This window comes from Poecilia reticulata, linkage group LG7 (genome assembly GCF_000633615.1).
Source record: "Poecilia reticulata strain Guanapo linkage group LG7, Guppy_female_1.0+MT, whole genome shotgun sequence".
Classification (NCBI taxonomy): domain Eukaryota; kingdom Metazoa; phylum Chordata; class Actinopteri; order Cyprinodontiformes; family Poeciliidae; genus Poecilia; species Poecilia reticulata.
Window position 1 is genome coordinate 3,703,147 of NC_024337.1, and position 24,761 is coordinate 3,727,907.

A 24,761-nucleotide genomic window follows, 5' to 3' on the forward strand; every position below is an offset into this window, starting at 1 on the left:
GAGGCTAGAATGTGAAATGGATGAACGGAACGTCTCAAAATGTGATCTAATACGCAGCATTAGTTCTCTGGTTATTTCTTCCTATCTGTCCCATTCTCGCCCCGCTTTAGGAGACAACTTTGTTTCTAATCCTGATTCTTGATTAAGGATTACATCTCGTGTCTGTTAATGCCGAGTCTTCCCCCTCTACCCCCCTCCCACCCTTGTTTCTGCCTACCCTCTCTCGGCGTGATAGCTGTCAAACTATCATTTGAATACCTGTTAGAGCTTCCCTGCACACCATGCAAATGCGCCTCTCACATCTGTGAAACCATTCAGGTGTGCATTCTTCCACCGAACCTCCGAGCTCAGAGTGCATGTGAAATAAATCCCGAACCGGTGGGAAAGAAACTGCGTTCGGTTTTCACGGATTTGTCCTCTTTTCTGTAGGCTACCGGGGTAACCGAGAAGAAGTAACTGCCAAAAAAAAAAAAAAAAAAAAAAAAAAAACAAAGAAGAAAAAGGAAGCCTCGGCTGTGGTCTGTTCAGCCAGTGAAACCAAGAGCAGGGGCTGACGTGTTGCTTGTTCCTCTTTACACCAGCTCGGATGCGCACAGCTCAAACTTCCTCCTTTAAGTCCAGTGTGCCGCCGCTCCGCCGCCCCGTTCACATCTGCAGCTCCGACCCCCGCGAGCGGGTTAGGGAGAAATGGAAACTGCGCGCGAGGAATGAAGAATGTTCTCGACGCCCGTCATCATCTGAGCCTAGAAGATCCGCTACGAGTGCAGAGACAGCCCGTGTTTCCAAGTGACTGACGAAAAAGAGGTAAGAGCGCTCTGCTAAGTTTTGCTTGTGTGGAAAAAAAAGAGGAAGCTAAAGTGAACGACAGCTGAATGGAAGACTTAAACCATCAGTGAAAATATTATTATTATATTGGAATATAATGTGCTTTTGATTTGAAGAACAGTTTTTTTTTTGTTTTGTTTTTACTGAGAGGATGCTGAATTCCAAAAGAGGAACTCTAAGGTCCAGAAGTTGCTGTACACAAATGAGATGTAAACTTTTATGATCTGATCGGATAGGTGACAGCTATACGAGCACTACTGTTGATTTTCCCTTCAATTATGAAGTCAATAACGGGAAAGGGGGAACAGGTGGGGGTCTCAATTAATTTCCCTACTTTGTTCTCAGCTGCATGAGTCGGTTATTTTTAGACACAGACTAAACTAGTAAACTAGAAACCACTCCAGTTTCAGTTCTGTGTTCTCGCCGGCAGTCTTTATTCACTTTGCCTCTTTACATTTTCAATTCAGTTAAGATTAAGACGCCACAAAATGGATGGAGCGACCGTATGGGAAGCCTTTCTATGTAAATTAGAAAGTCTTAAGTAAGTTATAGAGCCGCAGAAGTGCCAGAGTTACGTCATGATTGTGACTAAGGTGTTTACAGTAATGCAGCTGGGGCTTTAAGCCGGTGTGTTTCCCCCAATGTCTTAAACAGAAAAGCAAAAAAAAAAAAAGTTCAAATGATGCAACTATGCAGCCTAAACTGCATCACACTAGTTTATGTTAAGCCAGATCTTTGTGTGATTGGTAGGATAGTGCAGAAATCACTATTTTCAAGTTTTCAATACAGAAGATTAGGTATATTGTGGGCCAATTAACCAATATATGTTGAAGATTTTGTTATTTTCTTTCCGGATTTATTGTTTAATTCTCAATGTTGGCTCCGCAGTCAGTTCCTACCCTAAAAAGAAAACCGGAGATATTCTGCATCGCCACATACTTCCTATCTGAAAAGAAGAACCGGAGAAAGTAAAACATCTGCGTCAGCTGAACTGGATGTCTTCTATAGTTAGGCATGAGCTGGTTTTGCTCTTCTAAGTGTCTTCTAAGGATTTTAAAATTTACCATAAAGTACTTAAATATTTCCTCCTATGATTTTTCCTGAGGTTTGAAGTCACTTTAATAAGATGCCCTAGAACGTGTGAGACTTTTATCTGACCAAAGAGAGAAGTAAAACATAAGGGATTAAGCCTAAAACTCTAGTACAATATCAATTATTCAAGTTTCTCTCTCTTTTTAAAACCTTTTTACGTATGAAAAGTTAGTTTTGAGTGATCATGAAGGGGAAAAGAAGCAGCCTGGTCTCAGTTCGACACGGGCCACTTTCCTAAGGCATTGTGAGATTACACAAACAGGATTTTTCCATGAGACAGCTTTTGTGCTTCATGGTTCTTTTAATGAGCTGCCAGAAAAAGCTTCAGGGGGATCAAAGTTTTGAGCAGGTGTTCTGCAGCATCACCGGTTCGCTGTCCACTGCAGGTCAGCTGACTGAAAGAAAACTGCTTTACCTTCACCTCACTTACAAGAAACGTCAAATTGAACGTTTGGAAATATTTCAAAAGCATTGCATTGCATTGCATAGACTACGAAGTTGTGCCACCCATTACTTGATGTTTGAAACTACACTTTCAGAAAGCTGTCTGTTCAGTGAATCTGAGCAGAGGGTCTAATTAACTAGCTAACCAGCTAACGTAGCTTGTTATGCTTGTGTTTTTATTAAAAAGCAAAGCAAAGAAACATTTGAAAATTACCAAACTACTAAATTTACCAGCAGTTTTTCTGTATTTCCAGTTATGTCTGTTTTTAAAAAAGTAGGAAACTAATAGTAAATATGCAATATAGGTACTATTATTGAAACTGTAATAAACCATCAATCAATTGTCAATACGTACTTCTTCAGAGGTTACATGGGAGATGGTGCCTAACTGTAATGATCAATTTATATATTCTGTTAACAAATCTTATAGCAGCCAACGTTATCAGATTGGGAAATTGGGTTGGATTGTTCTTCTAAATCATAATGCCACCTTTACAGAAGCATTTTCTGGCTTACATAGTTTTTGTCTTGGGTCATAAAAATTCATCCAGCCTACTTCTGTAAATTCTCAAATGGCAAGGAGACATTTTCCATTCACTTCCTCCAAAAAAACAACAACTTCTGACGCCTGCATTCTAAAAGAAGCATTCCAGGTCAGATTACAGCGGTCAGTGACTTTTAAGATAAACTCAAATAGATTATGTCATACATTATATATGCTTTTTCATCTTTATTATAACATTAGAATGGTGTGGGGGTGGGGGGATTCTTTCTCGTACATACTTACACTTCTCTACTATGCTGCCAGAAAATTATTTAGCTATTTTTATAAAACAGGATTATTTTATTTGGTAGTGTATGTAAGATTTTAATTTCAACTAATTGTTTTATTTATATGCCCTGTGATGGGCTGCCAGCCTATCCAGGGTGTAGCCAGAGTCTCGCCCAGTGATGGCTGGAGAGATAGGCACCAGAACCGCCCACAACGCTGCAAGAATAGGCTTGTACCAGACAATGGATGGAACAGATGGATAGTACTTAATTTCTTGATTATATTCAATAAAAAAAAAACACAACAACTATTCTTGTAAATACTTTTAATTATTTATATATTCTTCTGGTAATATTGTGACACAGCATGGGATGTTTTTTTAGAGAATCATCATATAAAGCTACTTCTGTTGAAGATAAAAAAGTTTTAAAAATAAATAACTAACTTGATACTGTGGTTCTGCATGAAAGTAACCAAAAGTATAAATATCAAGGAAGGCATGACTATATTGACAATCAGGGCTGTACAAAAATGTGCTCCAGGCATTTTTGTTCCAGGTGGCCCACTACGATTGGTCAGACATGGTCTTTGCAAATAATCTTCATAAATATGTGCACATGCAATAGTATCAGTATAAACAATTTTACAAAAAAAAAAAGAGTAAAAGTTGCTTAGCTTTCATGAAATGAAAATAATGCAACTTGTTCTAACTCAGACTTAGAAAGCACATTTTTCCTAAACTAATTGTAAGAGATGGTATTGGACGTGCCAAAAATTATCCAATGAAATGGTTGTGGGGTCTTCAGTTACCATTGTAGTTATCAAAATCAAAGACCTTAAGGAAAAATGCCCAGTTTGCGCGATCACCCCTCCAGCTCTGTTTGCCCTGATCGCTTCATGAGATATGAGTTGCTGACTGAATAAAGTTAAAGAGGCAGTACCAGCTGTTCGCATTCTGGGGAGTTGAGAATGTGAGAAACCCCCACGAGACACAGAAACTCAGAGAAAAAAAAAAAAGTATCTTCCTGTTGATAAGAGACTAGCTAAAGAAGACTTCCTGACTGGTTCAGCTGATGGCAGGTGATGTTGTTGTTGCCTGAGGCAGTTCCAAGCAGGTACAAGCTGGCGCCTCATTACAGCTTCAAACCATGTCCATCTGGGCTGAACATCTCCTCTCAAAGCAGGACGCATGCATGAATTATTCCTATCAGCTGTCTCCTGAGAGAGTCTGTGCTTCAATGTCCTGCTGCAGCATCACCGGTTGATGATGCAGCAACCGGTTTGAATGCGGGATGTCAAAGGTCAGTCAGGGAAATACTAGGACTTTCTTGTTATGATAAACTTGAACTTGAAGGGCTCCAATCTGTCCTTGGATTTAACAATATTGTTTTCACTAATTTCTTTCTTTTTCCATTATCATGATTACCCCACCACAATCTAAGAGCTTTAAAAGGCCAAAATTATGTATTTTTCAATCACATAGTGCCATTTATAGCACTGTCAAGTAACTATGTTAACTTCAGTTCTTATAAAAATGCTGTATATATCAAAGAACTTTTACTTCATTATTTAACACCTTGAATTTGGGCCTGTAACTCTTTAAAAAAAATCCTGCTCTTTGTTAAACTCCACCTTCAGGTAGTCATCACATCGCTTCTCTCTTGACCCTTTAGCAACATTTTTTCCACTGAGAACTAGGTCATATAATGAGCTCAGCAGCTGTGCAGTTCCACCAGGTGTTTGCTAATTGTATCTGGCTAGTCTGAAGGAGCTGAGTTGAGGAGGAAGTTTGGAAACTGCAACTGAATGGTTACCACTGGAGATTAAAAGATTTCTCAAACATGCATGAAAGAATCAAAGCAACACTCCAGGTATGTTTTTAATGACTAAATAAAATTATAACATGATGTAAAGCTCAAAAAACTCAATTTTTCTTAATACTGCCTTTTTAAATCAATCCAACCGACCAACTGCATGGTGCTTAAAAGTGTAAGCTTTCCAAATATTGCATCCAAGGGTCCGCTGCACACAAGAATGTTGCAACAATAATGTCATATATTGTGCAACTGTGTTCCATTTGAGTCAATTAAACCACAAATGTTTGAACTAAATGCATTCAATTTTCAACAGTTTTGACAGGTTTATTAGTAACCAAAGCTGTTGTTAGACCAGGAGATCATTTGTGTGGTGCAGGTATAATTAAAGAGCTCTAAGGCAGACTTTCATAGAAATATAATCTTTCCAGTAGGAGTTATGTTACACTGTGACCAATGTTTAAAGCTTACTTTTCTCTAGTTGTAGTTTTTTGCAGAACAAACAGAACAGTGTTGGAAGAGTGCAAGACAAGAAAACCTTTAAAAAAGGGAAATAATTTGCTAATTTCACTTATTTTAATATTTGTGTATGTTTATAGCCTAGTTATAAACATACGAGGAAGTCTTTACCATAGCACTCTAGATTTGTTCTTGTTTTTTACTTTGTTTTATACTGAGGTATAAAGATGCCCTTTCAGTTACTGTATATCTCAAAATAGAATTTTATTAAGAAAGACTATAAAAAGCGTTTTACTTGACAAAAGGCTTGCGGTTCTTGTATTCGTCAAAATTTCCAAAACCTAATAGAGCTCCTACTTAATTCTTCATGTTTATAGTCATATTGGCTCCTCAAAACACTTTACATGCAGATGCACAGCTGCAATGGGCACCTTACCAACTGAAATATTATTTTAGTCCTGGAACTACAGCTCCTGGAGCACAAGAATTAGCAGTCCCACTGTTTTTCTGATGTGCAACAAGACCATAATGGTCTCGAGTGCAGTGTCACTCCCACTTCTAAGTTACAACTTCTGAGGCAGAAAATAAAGAGATGCCATATTAGAAATTCATGCTAGCATTATTGAAGCTGATATTAGCCTTGTTGTAGCTGATGTTAGCATTTTGCGATGTTAATATGTTAACCTGCTTTATTCACCTCACTTTATGTTTTACAAACACATATCCTCGACTATTAATTAAAATTTTTTAGAAACACTTTTTAGCAAATATTAAGATAAGTTATTTGTGTTTACCGTTAGTGGGTCTGTTAGCTTTAGCAGAGGACGATAGGAGTTATACTGTGACACAAACTGTTAACGTTGTGTTAATGGTTAACAAATGATTTAACCAGGAATTACGTTTATTGGCATACCGTTAACAAATTAGGCAATGAAGCAACACAAGGCCCCGTTGTCTCTAGTTAATTTCTTTGTTTGTTTGTTTTCCGTGTTACATGTCATGTGTGTTTTAAATAGAGATGTACTTGCTGATCCTTCTTGTGATCAGTATGTAAAGCCAAGCCAATCACGTCGATAAATAATTTAAGAATCCATCTTTGACACTTCAAAAATGCATAGTTTGACTGCATCATCATCCCATTAGATCTGTTTTTGAGAATGATGTAGCCTGCTGATTCATCCATTTAATATTTTCAGACTGAAGAATTCAGTGGAAAAAAAAGCAGAAGTGAATATGCAAGCATTATCATGAGGAATTTTTTATAGGTTTATGTTTCACATCCACAATAAAGTGAAAGAAGACTGAAGTGGGAGTGGTAGTATTCTCTCCAGCAGCTTTTGTGCATGCATGCAAAAAAAGAAAAAGAAAACATCTGTGTCATAGAGGATGACTAACTTTTGTTACAGGAAGAGAACATTTCTTTATTTTTTACTAGTATGTTTCGGATCCAGATTCTTTGTAATCAGACAATTTTTGTGCTGACAGTTCACTCAAACAAAAGAATACTTGGTAAGTTATTTTGTTACCGAGTAAATTATTCCCAAGTTCATTACTGGCTTTTCACTCAACACTTCACAAGACAACAGATGTTGTATTTTTTCATATTTCTTTATTAGTCTGTAATTAGTTTAGAATAGCTGTGCAGTGTCGACTAGCTATTTTTTAATATATATAATTGCCAGGTTGGATTGTGCAACCTCTGGCACTTTTTAATGCTTGTTATGTGTAACTGCAAGAAAAGGGAAAGTCAGTGCCATGGGGAGGCAACAAGCCTTCTGTAGTCCAGTGATGCCAACGCTGAGACCTTCAAACAGAACAGAAGATCGAAAAGCCAAAAAAGTAGAGAGCAGAAAATATTCTTTGTGTCTGGGAAACTTTTAGCCGAGAAACTACTTAGATAGTAACAGAGTCGTAAATAATTAATATTATACTGGCTGTAGCGGCATGGGTTTCACAGTATTGTAATAATGCATCCTACTCATTATGCTAAAGGTCAACATTACACTTTTAGTACAAGAAGAATAACTCCAACTATGTTTAATAAGTAAATATTTGACTTACAGATAAGTCTAAACTAAATGTACTTTCAGAATGCATATTCAGGAAGAAACATTCTTCTTTACACAAAAGTGGCTTCACATTTGGAAAGCAACATTCTGTGCTGTGCCACAGAAATATTTAAAATTCAAAATATAAATTCAAAGATTCATATTTTTCGCAGTTGAAAAGAAACATTTTGAAGTTAATGTTGTGTTTATGCCTCATAAAAAATGAATAAAACTGTTTGTCTGGTGTTCCAGACGTCCTTTCTGTATCTGTTGTATTCAGATTTTCTGTAAATGATCAAAATATCAAATTATCTGTGTTGTTTCTGTTCCATCCAGGCCAGTAATCTCTGAACCAATAGCTATCCGTATATTGTTCACAATCTTTAATCAGTGTTTAGAAATGGTGCTTAATCAGGAGTTATATTTATGTATGATTCATTACGTTTAAATCTCCAGGATAACTTTTTTTTATTATTCTTTCTTATTTTAGACAAAAATCTGTACAAACACAGGGATTTGAAATGAATTATAAGACAGTCATCCGGAGTAATGTGAGCTTACTGTCTGTTTATTTAGAAATTATTGGTCACAATCTAGTTTAAGTTTGTCAGTGAGCCGCAGAGAGCTGCAGCCACAGAGTCTGTAAACACCATGACAGACTCAGTTCTTAATACTGTCAGGTATATGTGGCCTATTTAAAACCTGCATGAAACACCGTGTCAGATTTCTGTTTGTACCTCTGCTGTTACTGATCTGGGAGACCAGCCATTTGAGATTGTGGATATTTCCAAATATCACTAATAAATTAGGATGGTTATGTATTTTTCCAGGGATTGATTAAGCGAAATGTAAGATGTTTGAATCTGATCGATCGCCACATTGAACAACTTAGCGGTTTTTTGTTTACTTTTGCTGTTTCCTGTTGAAAAACAGGCAGATCAAGAATAAAACAAACTATTTATAGAGATTATTACATTTTGTTTGGTTGTTGGTCTCCAGGAGTCCAGGCTCAGCACAGAGTTTAACTTTTGGAGGATTTGTTTTGGGCTAAATTCTGTGTTTTCTGTGATGGAAACTGTAACGACCCACCCTGTTGCAACACAAGAATGTACAAAGAGAACCTATAGTGGTCCACACAACCAGAATGAATAATATTATAAGGTTTACCACGTGCTCTCATGCTGAGATATTTTTGGATGTTATCGTTTGATCGGGTGATAGTCAAATAAGGCTGCGATGCAAAGAGGAACAGAGGAATACCTAGGACTAACTTTGTTAGGTTTTCTCCTGCTTTGTTTATGTTCCACTAAGAGATGAAGTTGATAACTTTTTTTTGTCCGTTTGGTTTAAGCAAGATAATAGTCTTGACTGCAGCAGCATGAAAAGTGTCAGCCTGACCTTGTACACGTCAACGACCCCTGATTTCACTGACACAACCTGAGTCAAAGTTCCATCAGCAGACTCCTGCTGACCTTCATCTTTACAAATGTAACAGTATAACAGAGAGCCGGGTGTGTACAGAAACGAGGGCTACAACTGTCAAAGGGACTCAGAACATCCTCTTATTGGACTCTTTAAGAGGAACATGGCTCAGAGAATAGAGAAAAAGGAACGTTATTATGCTAAAACCACGAAAAAAAACCTGACCGTAGCACTTCCTGGGTTTTACACTCAAACGCAACATTTTCCATTCCTCTCTGCAGTGTGTGAGTTTCTTATTTGCAGCTATTAATAACGGTGAATAATTATAACAAGACGGACATTTAGAAATGTTATTTTACTTGTTGGCATTGCCTGCACTGCAAAACATACAAAAACTTACCAAATATTTTCTGTCTAGTTTTTAGGTCAAATATCTTAACAAACTTTCAAGTTACTTTTCAGCAACATACAAGAGTTTGTTACTGATATAGGAACAGATTTTTGCACTTACAAGTGAAGAACTGTCTCGTAATAAGTGAAAAAAATCCCAAAATAATTAAAACAAGCCTCAGTATCTTGCTGAAAAGTTGCTTACAAGTTCGTTTAGTCTTATTTCTACTGCAAATATCTTATGTGCTAAGATATTTGCAGTAGAAACTAGACAAAGAAATAGTTGGTAAAATTTATCTTTTTGCAGTGCGGCATTAAACTCAGCACAATTGTAGACGTGTTGTTGTAAGCAATCATATTAAAGCTGACTACTCTCACCCGGTGCAGTAATCTGTGTGTGTGCGAGCAAATGGGGGATTGGACCCGCTGAATGACACACTTGTGTCCTTTCCATCTGTCCAGCCCCGGCATCTGGGTCCCATCAGACTCCCCCTTTGTTCTGGTTCCTGCTAAACCTCGTTTTGTTCATCAGCATATCCTGTTCAACTTAGTTTTATTGACTTGCATTCACATTTGCTTACATAAATACACAAATACATATGCAAAGCAGCAGATTCCCTGAATGCTAGAGGTCAGTGGGGTTATGCAGAAGCAAGAGCGCCAGTATTGGATATTGCCTTGCAAAAAAAAAGAAAATGCTGAAAATAAATCACTTAAATTGACTCAATGTAACTTGAGTGATTTTTAAAAATCTCCTGAAATTGCACTAAAAATAATCAGAAGGAACTAATGAAAATATTTGATTTAAATTTGACCTGATATTGCTTTCCACTACCGGCCCTTTTGCAAAGTGTTGTTCAGACTATGAAACTGACACCTGCTAAAGTGTTAAAGTAGTTCAATAAACACCGTTTTTAAAAGTAGACACTACTGCCGGATTATTAAACCATATTCTGAGGTCAAAGTCTAAAGATATTATAGGATTTTCTTTCCTTTGGTTACAGGATTTGCTGGAATTTTCTTAAATAAAAATGTATGTTTATCTCTGAGTGGTTCTGCAAAAAGAATCAGCAGTCCTATCAATCAGAGGATATATGAAGGTGGTTGATTTAGGAACAGTGAAATGCCCCAATTTACTCGCACATCAATCACTGTGGCAGTACTGTCCCTTCTATGAGGACTCTTTAACTGCACAGGAAAACATGGCGAGTTGTCTTTAGTGTCTGTGAGGCAAAACTTAGCTCTAAAAATTCACACACTATTTCTCCTGTATGTCTCTCATGTCTCACTTGATAATCTGCGTGAGTAAGCACATAACGCTACCAAAATAACTGACAAAATCACACACACAAAACTCAAATGTTTTAAAAGTTTAGAGTCTAAGCAAGGTCTAATCTGCCCGTTCCTTTATTGTTACGACTCAAAAATAATTCATTTAGTCTTACAGTGCTGATTTCAACAATACACAACGGATCCAACAGTATTTTTTTTGGAATGATTTCCGATTTTCACATTTGTAGTTGAGCTTTTTGTTGGCCACCACAAGTGAGTTTCAGTGGGGGTGGAGTTAGTCCTTATGTGGTGACTAGACTTTCAGTCGTTATGTTAAAAGTGAGTTGTGGCGAGTACATCTTATTAGTTCTGTGTTATGCTTTCTGAACTGAAGTCATTATTCATTTTTCAAGTGGAATACTGTGTATTTTTCAAGTACATAATTCCATTTTATAGTACAGTTAAGTAACTCTTTCAGTTATGAAAATGCTACATGTATCTAAAACCACTTAGAAGAAATTTGACTTTACATCATAACCTTGCCTGACGCAGTGAAATTAGCCTCTGTCTCTTTAAAAACCTCGTATCCTTTCCGACAGGCATCATCACTGTGCTTCTCCATGATGCCGCTTACAACCGTTCTTAGAAGCTCAGTAGAGAAGTGCAGTTTAACAAGGTGTTTTCTAATTGCTGCTGCTGCTAGTCTGGAGGAGCTGGGTGGGTGGAGGGGAGCTCTGTGGCAGAAGCTAGGCAGGGTACATGGACAGCGCTTTATGCAAGCAGGCGTACGATCGCCCATGGTTGCCACAGGAGATTCAAGGATTTCTTAAGGCTGTTGAAATTTGAATAGAATTTGCTTTAAAAATCCATACTTTCTATGTTGTCCTAAAAAAGCAATGATTTGTGTATGACATGGGATGTATGGGATGTCGTGTATTTTCTAAGTACATAGTTCCATTTTATGTTACATGAACTGGATTTGTTTTGAATATATTTAGAATGACTTAAAATTTACCCAAGCACATATTGTACATTCTATTCAGTGTAGCTGGTTTTTAGTGTCTTATGGAGTCATCTTTCTCCAGTAAATCATCGTTGTAGTAACTTATTGTCAAGGCCTCTAAATCTGCGCACAGGGATTTAACTACAATATCTCAAAAGTCATAATGACTCGTACCACACCAGCTCACACTTGCCTTGTCAGACACCCTTCTCTGTTCAGTATTATTAGAATATGACGCTGTAATATTCAAAAGCATTTTTATAGCTAGAGTACGGATTTAACACCAGCTATCAGTTAAAGAGTGTTCATCTTGCATCATGGAAACTTGTTTCGTAACAAACAGAACAAAAAGCAGGTTGGTGACAGAGCGTGGTTAAAAAGTGTGGTCAGTAAACTGAGCCAAGAGTCACATTACGTTTTACATTTTAAAAAAGTTAAACCATCGACAGTCAACAGAAGATGGCAACTTTAACAGAAAAGTCACAGTTCCTTAAAGTTCTTCAGTTTTATATGTGCGGGATCCACACTGAGGACAACAAGGTCTCCACAGATTCAGATGCAATTTTTAACTCTTTCTCATGTGTTAATCTGAAATTTTCTATTGTGTCACTTTGCTTCAGTGATCTTAAAATTCCAGAGAAGGTTTTTATTTACAATCTTAAACTCCACATGTCTCTAGTTCCTACTTAATGTCTCAAATAATTCCAACTCCATACAGATTTTGGAATGGCCTACATGTATATATCTTTAAATAAAGTGTTGTTAATGTACAAACCAGGAGGGGGAGGGTTTCCCCCCTTGAACTACTTCAAATTTAAATTGGAAAGATTGTTGTACTGATAAAATATTAGAAGTTTTATTTTTCATAAAGTTATTTCAAAATATTTTTTTCTTTCTCACTAACATGTAAACCAAATTATTTACATACACTATGTCATTAGGTATTGCGTACTTCCATTAGTTTCTAAGAACTGATAGTATCTTTCAGTACCTCAGCATTTTTCTCTGACCTTTATCTTATTAACATGAGTAATCAGAGGACCCATTAATTTTGTGCTTTTACTGATATCAGGAATAAAAACAAAAACACTTTGCCTTTTAGAATTCTGATATATATAAAAAATCAAATCACTAAGAGGTATTATGGACTTTTACTTTCAGCACCTGTTAACCTGCAGGGTCAGGTTATCAGCTGAATATTGCCTTCATAAATTTATCTTGTGACTTCCTTTTTTGTCCAATATCCTCAACATGGCCAATTAACTTTTTTTATTATTATTCTTTTCATGTAAAATCGATGTTCTCACTGACTGCAAGCATCAGTCAAATCAATGCATTTTACATGCAATCTAAAAGAGTCGAGATTCATATTAACTCCAGAGTTTTCATTTCTGAGAATCTGGAGTTATTGATTAAAATAATTGTTGACATATTAACTGCAAATGTTGGAATCAGAACAACAGAAACTAGTCCCTAACCTGACGAAGGTCCTAGTGAGAATATCATTGTATTCCTTGATGCACAAAAATATTCAAATTGGCCCTCAGCCATTTCAATAAAAGTAAGATAAAAAATCTTTTGTTTTTATACTTGAACATTTGGCTGTTATTCGGTTGGGACCTTCCTGTTCTTTTGAACGCCACATTGAACCACAGTGAAGTTTCTGCTCAGCTCTAACGCATTCTGTCGTCCTGCAGACGGCATCATGGGCTGTGTTGGCTCAAAGAAGGAGCAGAAGTTCCCCAGCAAAGACACGGATAACAGCGACCAGCAGAACAGAGCTCAGGTACACTATGTCAGAGACCCCACCTCTGGAAGCAAAGCTGGAGTAAGTTGGACCTGAAAAAAACATACTGATTTAGACATTGAACAGCTACAAACTCACTGAAAGGTCGCTGAACGATTTCCATTCATTGCGGTTCTAATCCTCACTAGAGAGTGTCAGCTCTTACAGATATGTCAGACTCTGAACCCACAGCTGAGCTAACGCATTTCCTCATTATATAAAATGAACGTTTTATGGAAAAATATGAATCGGATGGCCTGGGGGCAATTAGTTGAAGCAGTTTAAAAGATATTTTAGGGGAAGATTTTTATCAACCATTTTTTTCTTTTTTTGTCAATAATCAATAATATTGCATGCTTACTTTATTGTAGGTAACCAAAACTCCACATCAATTAACCATTGCATCTTTTTTTAACCGGTATAAGGGAACTGTTTGAATGTAGATTGAGATTTTAAATTTTTTTTTTTGTAGATTTGGATTTACTGCTTTACTAGTAAAGCCAAGCAAAAAGTATCCCACAAAATTAAAAGTGCCACATGAAATTACAGAAGTGTCCAAAAGTTTTCTCATTTTAATTGTATGGTGTATATTATGAGTCATCCAAACATGGCAATCATATGCTTGAATAGGTCATATTTAGCATTTTGCGCAATGATTTGTTGTTGGGGTTTTTCGTGATTAAATAAAAAAATAAAAAATACACTCATTGTGATTTTTTTTTTCTAGCAGATGCAATATAAGGTATAAATTGTTCATTTAAATGCAGCATGTACAGCAGCTATAAAAGGTATGATGTAAATTTGTGACATTAGGCACAACTGAACAAATTGTGATTACAGAAATGTTTCAGCTTAAGCATGTACATTGTTTTAATGATTCTACTAATGCCAAGCAATGTTTTATTTACTGTCTATTCTGTCAGCACAGACTCCCTCAAACAGAGCAAATCTTAGTCAAGCAACCAAAGTCCTAAGAAATAGTATTAGCTATTTACCAAGACCATTAGAATAAAAATTATAATGGTTTTCATTAGAATTATAAATTCAGACAGATATCCATTACAATGGAAATCTGTCTGGTTAGAAGGAAAATAGATACATTTTGGCGTAAGTAACAAACGTTTTGTACAGTAGCACAAATACTTTGTTCTGCAGGACAGTTTTAAGTGCACATCCATATTTTAGAAGTAAAAAGAAAACAACTGCAGAAGCTTAATGGGCTTCTAAAAAAATGAGGAAGAGTAATGATCAAAAGGCAGAAATAGGCAAGCTTAGTTCAGAGAAGATAAGAACGCAGTTCCACAATTTTCAGCAAAGAATCAATGGGAAGTAGTTTCCCTTTGTTGCCATTTACAGAAAAGACACTGTGTGGACTCAGACTCAACATGTCCGCGTGACCTGCTGTGAGTTTGCATGCCGATTAGACTTTGATCTGTGGCAGGGTTAAAGTTGCAGTGTTACTGCGAGTGTGGTTCCTCTGGCTACTGCTTCCTGTGTGTTGACTGTAAGATCTCTTTCGCCCTCACAGAAGAAAGAGGAAGTGAGAGAAGCAGAACCAGAGCGTTCAGCTAGGACATGCGTAGCGAGAAGTGTTAAGCTATACTTTGTCATGCTGTGATAACTCTTAACGTCTAAATTAAACTTCATCAACACATTGGGTGATTGGATCTAAAATGTCCCCATGGGTTTTAAACAGATCACCTTGCTCTAATTTAAAATCTATGTGGCATAAAAGGCAACAACTAACCTGGAAAACAACAATGTAGCTGCATTTGATGCAAAATTAGTTGATATGCTGACCTTGCAAATGTTATTTTTGTGTTTGCAAAGCTTTGTTGTAATTAAACAAGGTTTTAAACTTGAAGCCTCTCATTAAACAGCTACTTTTAGAAAAACCTTTTTGTTACACATAAATGTTTCAGATTATCTGATTCATCTTAATAGCAGAGAAAGAGAAGCTGAATTAAACCAACATCTCAGAAAGTTCACCTCTGAATGGCAAAAAAGAAAAGAAAAAACTGTTTCATAATGGGCTAGTTAATGTCTGCATGAGATGCTGTGGCAAGACTTTTTAAACATGTCATTCATTCTAAAAAAAAGACTTCCGTTTTGACTAATTTAAAATTCTTCTCCAAAGAAGAGTGGTCCAAAGTCCCACCACAACAGTTTTACCACTAATCGCAAACACTTAAAGGCAGTTTTTGGTTTGAGAGGCACAATCAGTTAATACGCTTGTCCTGTACCCTTTTCAAATCATCTACTAGAAATGTGACTCCTAACATTAGTCTTGTTGATTATGCATTGTTGTTAGTAACCACACTAATTCTGATGATCAAAACATATTTTGCATTAAAAAAAATTTGAATGCATGGAAATTAAAATGAGTGCAGCATTCATGTGTGACTGTGTCTCTCTCTCTCCACAGGCCAAACTGTCTTCTAATGCAACCTCTTCAGATGGTGAGTTTACTTACTGCATATTGCTGACATTGCATGAGTATCTTGAGCTACCTCTGCTTATTCTCAAGGTAGAGAAAAGGATCATTTAGGAACTAAGGTAATGTTAGATTCAAAATGGCCGTCAACAAAAGTCCTTTTTTAGACTGATATGGGTGAGTACTTTTTGAAAGCAGAAAAACCTTGTCTCTGAGCTCGAAAGAGGAAGAAGTGTCAGTGTGTTGGTGCTGAGCGATAACCCCTCTCACTGCCTCACCACGCAGACCTAAACACAGAAAAAGACCAGCCCACTGCTGCTATTATTACCAGGAAGTTAGTCACAGAGCGAAAATATGTGGAAGCCTATTGTAGAGTCAAAGCTGAGGTGTGCTTGCAATTACGTATTACGCATTGATAATTATATGACAGCAATGCACTTAACAGCATTTTTATTTTGGTCCGACTTATTGAACTACACAACAATAGAGGACTGAAAGTGTCAAAATTAAGTGTCTATTTTTAAAACACAACATGCTTCATGGTTTCCTGATTTCTATCGCAGCTGCTCTTGCAGAAAATTCGCAGTGTTAACAAAGCTTGCTGTGAGCATCCACGTTTTCTGTAGATTTAGTCCTCTATTGTACCCTAGAAAGACTAACTAGTCTAACTAATATGTGGAAGGTAATTTGAGACCTCATCTTCCCCCAGTCCTATTGCTTTTAGATAGAAAAACTATATAGTCTTTATAAAAACCTTGTCTTTGTAATCATGCTAACTGCACCAATATTATGAATTTAGGATAGAAGTCCTGATAATTTTGTCTAACAGTTGCGTTCAGTCAGTGATTCGTTTCAGGAATAATGATAGAAGAGGCAGAAATTAATACATAAATATAAAAAATAAATATCACAACTATCATGGTCTCATCATTCCATGATTTAATTTATTGGTGTATTTTCTCCTGTCTACTCCCTGCATTTTTCCAACCCTTTTATGTCTTCAAGCTATTTTTAATGCAAACCCTAATTCTGACACCTTGTGATCTTTTAATTATTTATATTTCTACGTAAAATGTACAGTTGTTAGAAGAGAGCAGTTGAGGCCATATTAAATGGCTAATTAATTTTATGTCATTATTTGTATTATTGCAAGTTAAGCTAGCCGCTAAGGCTGACAGGGCTACTGGCTAACATGTTCTTTGACGATTAGTTGATCGAGTTAGTTAATTGATCAACATGCTATTCTATTCATGGTAATGCAACTGCAGGATTGAATATGTTAGCAAGGTCTGGCAAAAGAGTGACAGCTGCAACTAATTTGATGTGTCTACTCCTTGTTGCACTGATCACACCGCATCATCTCATTGGAGGTTCAATGAGATGATTTCTTTGGCCTTAGATAAAAATGATTGGATTTAGGGAAACAAGAAGAATGTGGTTAAAGAATCTAAGCTTAGGATGACCACTGAAAGTCCTGCAAGTGTGATCTTTTCACAGGTGCTGGAGCTACAAGTTCTCCAAGCAAAGTAAATATCTATGTAAATGCCTGGAAAGTGGATATAACATCCTTGTTGTGTTTTATTGCCATAGGGGAGAGTGACGCCATTGCACTGTTCGACTATGAGGCGATTCATGAAGGAGACCTTGGCTTCAAGAAGGGAGATAAACTCAGAATTTTGGAGGAGTAAGTAGCTTTGGGACTTACTCATAATGTCATGATCCTAAGAACAATAAAGCTGAACTTGTAACCAGAATCCAGAAATAAATAACTAGATCTGGAGTGGACAGATATCACCAAGTCAGGACATGCTGATGGAAGACTGAATGCTGAAATTGGACCAAAAATTTCTTTAGCAAAGCATTGGTTTAAGGATAAGTACTACGAGTGGGCAATATGGACTTAGAGTCTTACTGCAATATTTTGTGGTACTATTGTGATAACAATAAAAATGACAATAAAAAAACTATTTATTAATGTGCACATAGTAACTACATTCAATGAAAATTTCCAATTTACATAGACAATGTTTGTCTTTGAACAAACATTGGAGAACATTGTAAAAAAAAAACATTTCTGAAAATACTGTCCATTTTTTTATATTAATTGAAATGTACTGGGAGAACATTCATTAACATTTTTTGAAATACATTTTTCACAATAAATTATACACAATATGATAAATGCCCACCCTAATGAATACAGGCTATAGTAGCTTTTTTGTTTAACTTTCCACTAACAGATTTGTTTGTTTTTCAGTTGTGCAGGATTAATCATATGTGGGGAAAAAGTTTTTTAAATAAGTAAAAAAAATTTTACATCACAAGAACCTGTTCATTTAACAGTACAGTGTCAAGTTTTGACAACCATCTACACTTCAACCTTTGAAGCATCTGAAAGAGCCTTGTGCTGTGTCCGAGCAAAGTTACCCTCCTAGGTGTCAGAGAACGTTTTATTTTTTGGGGTAACAGTTTTGTTTGTTGTGCCTCTCTTGCTGTTCCTTTCACATTTTAGGTCAGGTGAGTGGTGGAGAGCTATGTCCATCAGCACAGGAAAGGAAGGCTACATTCCCAGCAATTATGTAGCCAAAGATACTCTAGAGACAGAGGAGTAAGTGCGCATGCTCAAGATTTAAACACAAACATGGATTATTGTGTGGCCTTTGTTTAGATTTAATCACTGAGCCTTTTTCCTGTTGTTCAGTTGGTTCTTTAAGGGTGTTAGCAGAAAGGACGCCGAGCGGCAGCTCCTGGCCCCAGGGAATAGAGTCGGATCCTTCATGATCCGAGACAGTGAGACTACCAAAGGTAAGACAAACTGCAAATGTAAATCCATAAAGGGTGTACACACCGACACCCTTTAAAAGACTTGGTAAAAGATTTCAAATGGATTTCCTGATCAGAAAGTTGGTCTGTAAGTTGAATTTAAATATTTGAATTTGTTTTTACAACAGGTAGCTACTCTCTGTCTGTCAGGGATCTCGACCCCCAGGCCGGTGACACAGTTAAACATTATAAAATTCGAACTCTGGACAACGGAGGATTTTACATCTCACCACGCATCACCTTCGGCACGCTGCAAGAGCTGGTCGGCCATTATAAGAGTGAGTTCGACCGCCGGAGCAGATTTTCTCCAGTTTCTCACAGTTCTGATGTAGCATATTGTGTATTGCTAGATGTCAAACAGGCAAACCTGTTCTTATTTAGTTGAGAGCAACCTTTTTTAGTTCTCCCTCATCATGGTGATGTGTGGCTCCCTCTGCTGACCAAATCTTATAACTGGTGATCAATTAAAGCTGCAGTATGTAACTTTTATAAATGAATGTTTATTTATATATTTGTTGAAGCTGTCACTATGTCGTAAAAGTATTGTTTGAATCAGATAATCTGTGAAAAAATTTAGCACCTCTTTCTTCTCCCAGTGCTGTCAGTGCTAACTTAGAAACAACCAATCAGAGCCAAGAGGATGGTCTTGGCGCTATCAATCACCCTCCACGCCTTTTTCAAATATTATCTGTCTTATATTACTGTTACCACATGGTGGTCATATGGTGACAGTAATATAAGACAGTTTTAACAAATATGTAAAAAACATTAATTAATTAATTAATTAATTTTTTTTATTTCAAAGTTATACACTGCAGCTTTAGAGGAGTAATTGGATAGGTTCCAATTACCTACAGCATCAAGACTTTTCCTAATCATAAAAAGCTGGATAACACCTGAAATTGCTAAATTTAATATTTGCCGTTTTCAGAACAGGGAGATGGCCTCTGCCAAACTCTGACCAACGCGTGTTTGAGCCCCAAACCTGAAAAGCCTTGGGAAAAAGATGCCTGGGAAATCCCAAGATCTTCACTGAAGTTAGAAAAGAGACTTGGTGCAGGACAGTTTGGAGAAGTTTGGATGGGTGAGTCAGATCTGTGCCACTGTAAACAGTCAGTAATTGTTTTTTTTTTTACCAAACTTGTTATCAATTCCTTTGGTTGTATCTGTTTTTTCTTCATTGAAGCTACGTACAATAAGCACACCAAGGTAGCTGTGAAGACCATGAAGCCAGGCAGTATGTCAGTGGAAGCTTTCTTGATGGAAGCCAACCTGATGAAGAGTCTACAGCACGACAAACTGGTTCGACTCAATGCTGTGGTCACCAAAGAAGAGCCCATCTATATCATTACTGAGTACATGGAAAAAGGTGCAACTTTATGTTCACTTGATGCTTGAAAACGTTTTACACAACAATGTCTTATTCATCTAAAACCGTTGCAGAACTCACAGAACTCTTCTTCACTCATCATTAATTGGTCCCAGAGGATAAAGCCAATTGGTTGTCAGTCAGTTGGACGTCTACAATTTTCAAACAGCAGCAGAAAAAAAGAAACAAGTGTCACAACGGTTTACATGGAGGCTGTCTATTGAATCTTTAAATTGTTGTCAAGTTTGAATTGGCTACTTTGTTGAAAACATAGTGTCAGTGCTTCCTCTGACTGGTAGAGAAAACAACCAGCTTTGAATCTTTCTCTCTCAGTAACAGTATCAACATGACCGGAGTAGAAACTAGAAATAGAAGACGGCTAAAATTCATTAAAAACATGTTCCAAGCTCTGACGCATAAGAAGAAAGTCTAAACTGTCGTACAGGAATGGCTTTAAGAGTTTATTACACTTGAAAGAGAAGATTTAAACACAAATTGCTTATCTAAAATACTGTCTGAAATTCATGTCTTTAAAAATGTTGTTATATATATTTTTTATATTCAGTGACTGTGAATTTAATGATAATTTTAATGTGTATGAATATGTCTCCTTACAGGCAGTTTGTTGGACTTCTTAAAGAGTGACGAAGGCAACCGTGTCCAGCTTCCCAAACTTATTGACTTCTCTGCCCAGGTGGGAATTGTTTAATGTTATTTAGTGCAAACATCAGATATATTTCTGATTTTCTGAAACAAGAGCTGTAAAGTGCCGTTTGTATAATGCTAATCGCATTTGGCACTCGTGGTAAAGATGTGTAAAAGGCCTTAAAATAAACTCATCTTTCATTGGCACAATTGCTAACTAGTAGCATACATGCTGATTATATAGTATGTGAGAGCTTGGATGCTAGTAAGGTGAAAGTTATTGAGTGTTAAAAAAAAAAAAAACATCTTTCACTAGTCCAGTGTTCTGACTATTAGTGCTACCTCATCAGATTTTCTTACCGTAGCACGGATAGATAGCTATGACTGTCTAAAACTACCGTCATGTTTACAAAGCGAAAACTATTGCTGGTTGTGTTAATGTTCGATATTATCATTGGATAACATTATTTGAGTGACTGGACTGATGTGGAAGCTTAGGAGTTATGCTTAGCTTAGCATTGGAACAATTTATATTCACGACAAAACCACAAAAATATTACTTCCTTCATCAGAATATCCTATTTGTTTAAAATGAAAAGCCATCGCAGATGTTTGCACTAATACTTTTATTAGAATATCCTACCTTTTTTTTAAATATATATTTTAAATACAGAGGTGTTTGTAAGAAAGAAACCGAATCAGACAGGGGAAACAAGTTTTTATTGAAATTCAATTAAACACAGACATCTACAAATACAGATCTCTGCAAAAAAAATAAAGAATTGCTCATTAATATGTTGTATGACAGTCTAGAACAAGGTCTGCTTTTTACCAGGCTAATCAATAATGCTTTCATCTGTAACCTTAGGGAGGAAGAACTAAGAAAAGCTTTTACATGTCAGTTCTGTTAAATAATCTGTTACTTTGCATTGCTTGTTTCTAGATTGCAGAAGGTATGGCATACATTGAACAGAAGAACTACATCCACAGAGACTTGAGAGCTGCCAACATCCTGGTCAATAAGTCCTTAGTGTGCAAAATTGCTGACTTTGGCCTTGCTCGTATCATTGAGGACAATGAATACACAGCCAGAGAAGGTAAATCTCATTCCTCTACATGTCGCTGAAGAATTCATCTCATTGCTCCTTGTCATGTTAATGACATCAGTGCAAAAACGCAAAACCTTAGCAAGTACTTTTGGCTTATTGTCTAGTGCACATATCTTAATAAACTTAAAATAAGACTGCAAAATATACGAGCTTGTTTTAGGTCAATAAGTCCTTAACTTCTATGAAAAAGTATTAGTTCCACTGGCAGATTTTTTTTCACTTGTAATAAGACTCTTTTCCCATGTTACCAGTGAAATAATCTGCCTAATAGCAACATCAAGGAATTCTTGATCTAAAACAGGCTCCTATGTCTTGCAGAAAAGTTCCTTGTTAGAAGTTAAAAGTTTCTCTTATTTCAAGTGCAGTAAGATATTTGCACTAAAAACTTGACCAAAAACATTTGGTGAGATTGTATGTTTTTGCAGTGCCGCTGTATGCTGAAGGGCTTACTTAAACAGAAATATTTTTGACAAGGACGTTTTTTAACATTTTTTCTAGGACTTAGAATGTCTGACTGTCCAAACTAGTTCTACAGGCTTACTGTTTTATTGTTCTTTCTTAACCAGGAGCTAAGTTCCCAATCAAATGGACAGCCCCTGAAGCCATCAACTATGGCTCCTTCACAATAAAATCAGACGTCTGGTCCTTTGGAATTTTGTTGACTGAGATAATCAGTTATGGACGCACCCCCTACCCAGGTGACAACGCCGCTTATTATCCTTTCAGAACGAGCACAAGTCCTGTAACGGTATTTAGGAAAATCTTTCGGAACATTGCTGGAGTGATAAAGGTTGTAAGTAATTTCTTATTTTCCAGGAATGACTAATCCAGAGGTAATCCGTTCTCTGGAGAAAGGCTACCGAATGCAGCGCCTTGACAGCTGTCCCACTGAACTTTATGACATCATGATGGAGTGCTGGAAGAACAAGCCAGAGGACCGTCCCACCTTCGACTATCTCCAGAGTGTCCTGGAAGATTTCTATACAGCCACAGAGAGCCAGTACCAGCAGCAGCCATGAGATATGATTCATTAATATGTGCTGAAGGTTCCGTTTGTGTCTGCAGTAGTGAAGTTCAGGCCACAAACCCTGTCAGTTTAGCTCTCTTTTCTCTTATTTACACACACGACACAGCAATAATAGTAGGGACTGTACAGAAATTATTAGCAGATAATTACTTTTACTTTTGAAAGATAGGTCTTTACACGTTTGCTATTTAATAAAAAAAGCTCCCTGTTTTAAAAGAGAAGGAGCTACAGGGTTGGAAAGGTTTAGCTAAGTTTCTAAAAGTGAATCTCCGTTTGTGTCCACTATGAAGAGCCCACAAAGACTCACTGCCTAAAAGAATTGGATGCTATTTTTATACTTACTTTTTGTAAATTGAGAGTCGCAATAATTCCACAGTACTAAAGCTCCAACTCAGAAGGTGGTGAAAAAGACATTACAAAAAAATATTGGAAGTACATCCTATGTCAGAGACAGAAACACAACTCAGACATTTGTTGTTGTTTTTTCTCACAATATAATCTATTTTTTATTGCATGTGCTGTTTATTGAATAAATAGTTTATTCATCAAAGCCACACAAACTGCATCAAGTTTTGTTGATAGATTAGTGCGTTAGCTCCACCTTGTGGTCTGGAGTTTAATAGAGCCTCAAAGGTTCTGCACATACAGAGAGAAAGTTACACAGCAGTCTTAAAAACAAGAGCATAGCACATTGAATGTTAATTTTTTCAGAACCGCATCAGAGTACTTGAATATTTAATGTCTGAAAATTCACCATAAACCTTCCAGATGCACCACAATGATTATGGGTAAAGTGTTTATTGGAGGTTAGTTTTGACCTCTAACATGAAGAGTAGCACTTCAAAGAACATTTTTATCTAATTTATTTACGTAGATACATTAAATACACACTGTGCTGTACGCTTGCAGCTCGTCAAATTCAGAACAAAAGACATTTCGTTCATGCCATTGTTTTGACGTAATTATCTCAAATGGTAACTTGTTCTGTACTGGTAAGGTTTCATATTCCTACTGTAATTTTTATACAGTCCCTAACTTTTTAAAACATGACCAACTTCATCAAGCTCAGCACACAAAATATCTGCAGATTTTTCATCAGCAGATATTTTCAGTGATAACTCAGGATTACACAAAAGGAATTTAAAATGTGAACAAAACATAGGCCTGATTATGGTAGCAATTTTTTCTCTGCACATGTTTTCATATGATTTGTGGCTTATTTTAGCATTCCTCATTCACAGTGCCTTTGACAGAGGTTCTTTAATCCACATCCAATCAGCAATATATTCCATATGATTTGTATATACGGAAAAAGTAGCACTCAGTCTTAGATTTATTCTGCTTGTTAATTCTTACATATGTGTTCTTTATGACTTAAGTTATTTAAAAAAAAGCAGTTCATACTTATCTCAGTAATATTTTCTTTAAAAATAGAAATTCTTTATAAGTTTGCATGCTTGTTTTAGCAAAGAGTAATGACTGATACTAATGCATTTTTATAGTGCTGGGAGTTGAATGTAAATTACATATAAACATTCAGGAACAAAATTCCTGAGCAAGTGAGCTTTTAAGATTTTAATATTTCATGCTGTGGTAAATATGGCCTCTATTTTGAAAGACATTTACGCAACAGTGTATCAAGAATGTTTTTTAAGTGTAGAGCCATCTAAGAATGAAGCACAGCATTGCTCAGAACTGTATATAATCATCTAGTTAAAACTTTTTTTTTTCTCTGTTTTTCAATATGAATCTCTTGGCAGTTTGTGAATGCTTAAGTGCAACTGTTATGACAATGGTTAAATAAAAGGGTTTAAAGATGACGGCAATGAGTCTTCATAGAACAGCAAATAGATCTTTTCATCATAACTTTTATGTTCTTCTATCTTTTTATTAATTATTATTTAACTTATGTATTATGCTTCAATGTATTTAATGTCTTTACTGTTTCATTTAATCCACACTACATAAAAACTACATAAAATATAGTCGTACTCTGGTCACCTCTAATATTTGGTTAAATGCCCTCG

At 36.4% G+C, this 24,761-nt stretch overlaps 1 protein-coding gene across 2 annotated transcripts; it reads left to right on the top strand.

Annotated features, from left to right (window-relative positions):
* Window positions 1–296: 296 nt before the first annotated feature.
* On the top strand, window positions 297–24,554 carry hck (HCK proto-oncogene, Src family tyrosine kinase). Of its 2 annotated transcripts, none has more exons than XM_008412848.2 (13): window positions 297–804; window positions 13,239–13,369; window positions 15,753–15,786; window positions 17,352–17,445; window positions 18,274–18,369; window positions 18,463–18,566; window positions 18,713–18,862; window positions 19,516–19,668; window positions 19,771–19,953; window positions 20,571–20,647; window positions 21,542–21,695; window positions 22,274–22,405; window positions 22,524–24,554. In XM_008412848.2, the coding sequence occupies exons 2-13, from the start codon at window positions 13,247–13,249 to the stop codon at window positions 22,724–22,726; spliced, it is 1,503 nt and encodes a 500-aa protein (XP_008411070.1). In that variant the 5' UTR covers window positions 297–804; window positions 13,239–13,246; the 3' UTR covers window positions 22,727–24,554. The 2 variants fall into 2 exon arrangements, with proteins under 2 accessions (XP_008411070.1, XP_008411071.1); XM_008412849.2 differs by having other exon boundaries at window positions 13,239–13,327.
* The last annotated feature ends 207 nt before the right edge of the window (window positions 24,555–24,761 follow it).

Excerpts from the sequence above, each read along its gene's own strand:
- hck (XM_008412848.2), top strand. The coding sequence starts at position 13,247 with ATGGGCTGTGTTGGCTCAAAGAAGGAGCAGAAGTTCCCCAGCAAAGAC. Across the intron at positions 19,954-20,570 it reads TACTGAGTACATGGAAAAAG|GCAGTTTGTTGGACTTCTTA; the intron begins GTGCAACTTTAT and ends GTCTCCTTACAG. Across the intron at positions 22,406-22,523 it reads TGGACGCACCCCCTACCCAG|GAATGACTAATCCAGAGGTA; the intron begins GTGACAACGCCG and ends CTTATTTTCCAG.